General features: G+C 63.0%; 1 protein-coding gene across 1 annotated transcript in view; it reads right to left on the reverse strand.

Moving 5' to 3' along the window:
• The window catches only part of BOD1L1 (biorientation of chromosomes in cell division 1-like 1), a 56,665-nt gene that overhangs the window by 31,169 nt on the left and 24,219 nt on the right, over positions 1-1,277 (reverse strand). Inside the window, 1 exon segment of the mRNA XM_010857370.1 lies at positions 1-1,274. Within this exon segment, the coding sequence (XP_010855672.1) occupies positions 1-1,274 (1,274 nt within the window).

Below are 1,277 nucleotides of genomic sequence, written 5' to 3' on the forward strand. Positions count from 1 at the left end.
GAAATCATGGCCATGTCGCTCGCCTCTTCCACCGGCCTGACCGAGGCCTGGGCATCCTCTCGAGCGACAGCACTGGACACGGGGCCCTCGCAGTCCTCTCCTGAGCTTGTGGAGATGATAGCGCTGCCGTCCTTCTCTTCCAGGACGGGTTGCTCATGTTCCCTTTCCCTAGACACACCGCACACAGAGGCTTCGCAATCTTCTGCAATGCTGGTGGAAATGAGCGCACATTCGTCCTTCTCCTCCTTGCTGGTTGAAGCAAGGGGGCTCTCGGCTTGCGCAGGCGCACTGGGCGTGGGCCCCTCAAAGTCATCGGCGCTCACCAGGGCCAGCGCTTTGGCTCTGTCTTCCACGGCTGCCACCGGCTGCGGACTCTGGGCACCATGGAGGGCTGTCGCGCTGGAAATGGGCACTTCGAATTCCTCCCCGATGCTTGTGGAAATCATGGCACACTCGTCTTTCTCCTCGTTTCTCGCAGCCGTGAGTTGGCTCCCCTCACCTGATGCTGCGCTGGGCATGGGGGCCTCGAACTCCTCCATGTTCACTCTGGGGCCCTCCGTGCTCTCTTCAGGTCTCAAGGCGCTTGAATGGCCAGCCCTCATGTCTACCACAGTGCTGAGCTGTGGGGTGAGATCGTCTGTTGTGCTGGTGGAGATCACCAAGCCCTTCCCTTCCCCTGAACCCCCAGCCACACCAGCCTGGTTGGCGACACTGTCAATGGCCGTGGCGGCCGCAAGGCCATCACAGTCTTCGTTCTCCACGGAGGTGATGACACCCTCATCTTTTTCGCCCGGTGACGTGTGAGGAGGCTCATGTTCTGGCACAGCAGCGGACACGAGGGCCTCGTAACTGTCCCCCACCAGGCCAGTGGAGGGCGTGGTATCGTCGGCTTTTTCGTTTCTGCTGAGCTCACCGTCCCTGCGGTCTAAAGCTGCGCTGGTCATGGGCCCCTGGCGACCTTCAGAAGCGGGAGCCGCCATGCCCTCCCCTGCAGCCCCGCTGCTCACGCTGCTCTCCACGACCCCTTTGGCGCTGGAGCAGATCTCTGTGTCTTTAGTGTCCTTCTCAGCGCCGCTCACGCTGTCCACGGTACTCTCGTACGCGTGCGGGACGGTGCCGCCGGCCTCGGCGTCCACACGCCCTGCCACAGGGCCAAGCTGAGCGTCTCCGCCTGCGCTCTCGCAGACCGACATCCCTTCGCTCTCCTCTTCCATCCCTGTGCACGTGGACGCGTGCCCGACCTCATTCCCCCGGCCCGTGCTGGTCACCACGCCCTC

The sequence above is a fragment of the Bison bison genome, unplaced genomic scaffold (assembly GCF_000754665.1).
Source record: "Bison bison bison isolate TAMUID 2011002044 unplaced genomic scaffold, Bison_UMD1.0 scf7180017864379, whole genome shotgun sequence".
Classification (NCBI taxonomy): domain Eukaryota; kingdom Metazoa; phylum Chordata; class Mammalia; order Artiodactyla; family Bovidae; genus Bison; species Bison bison.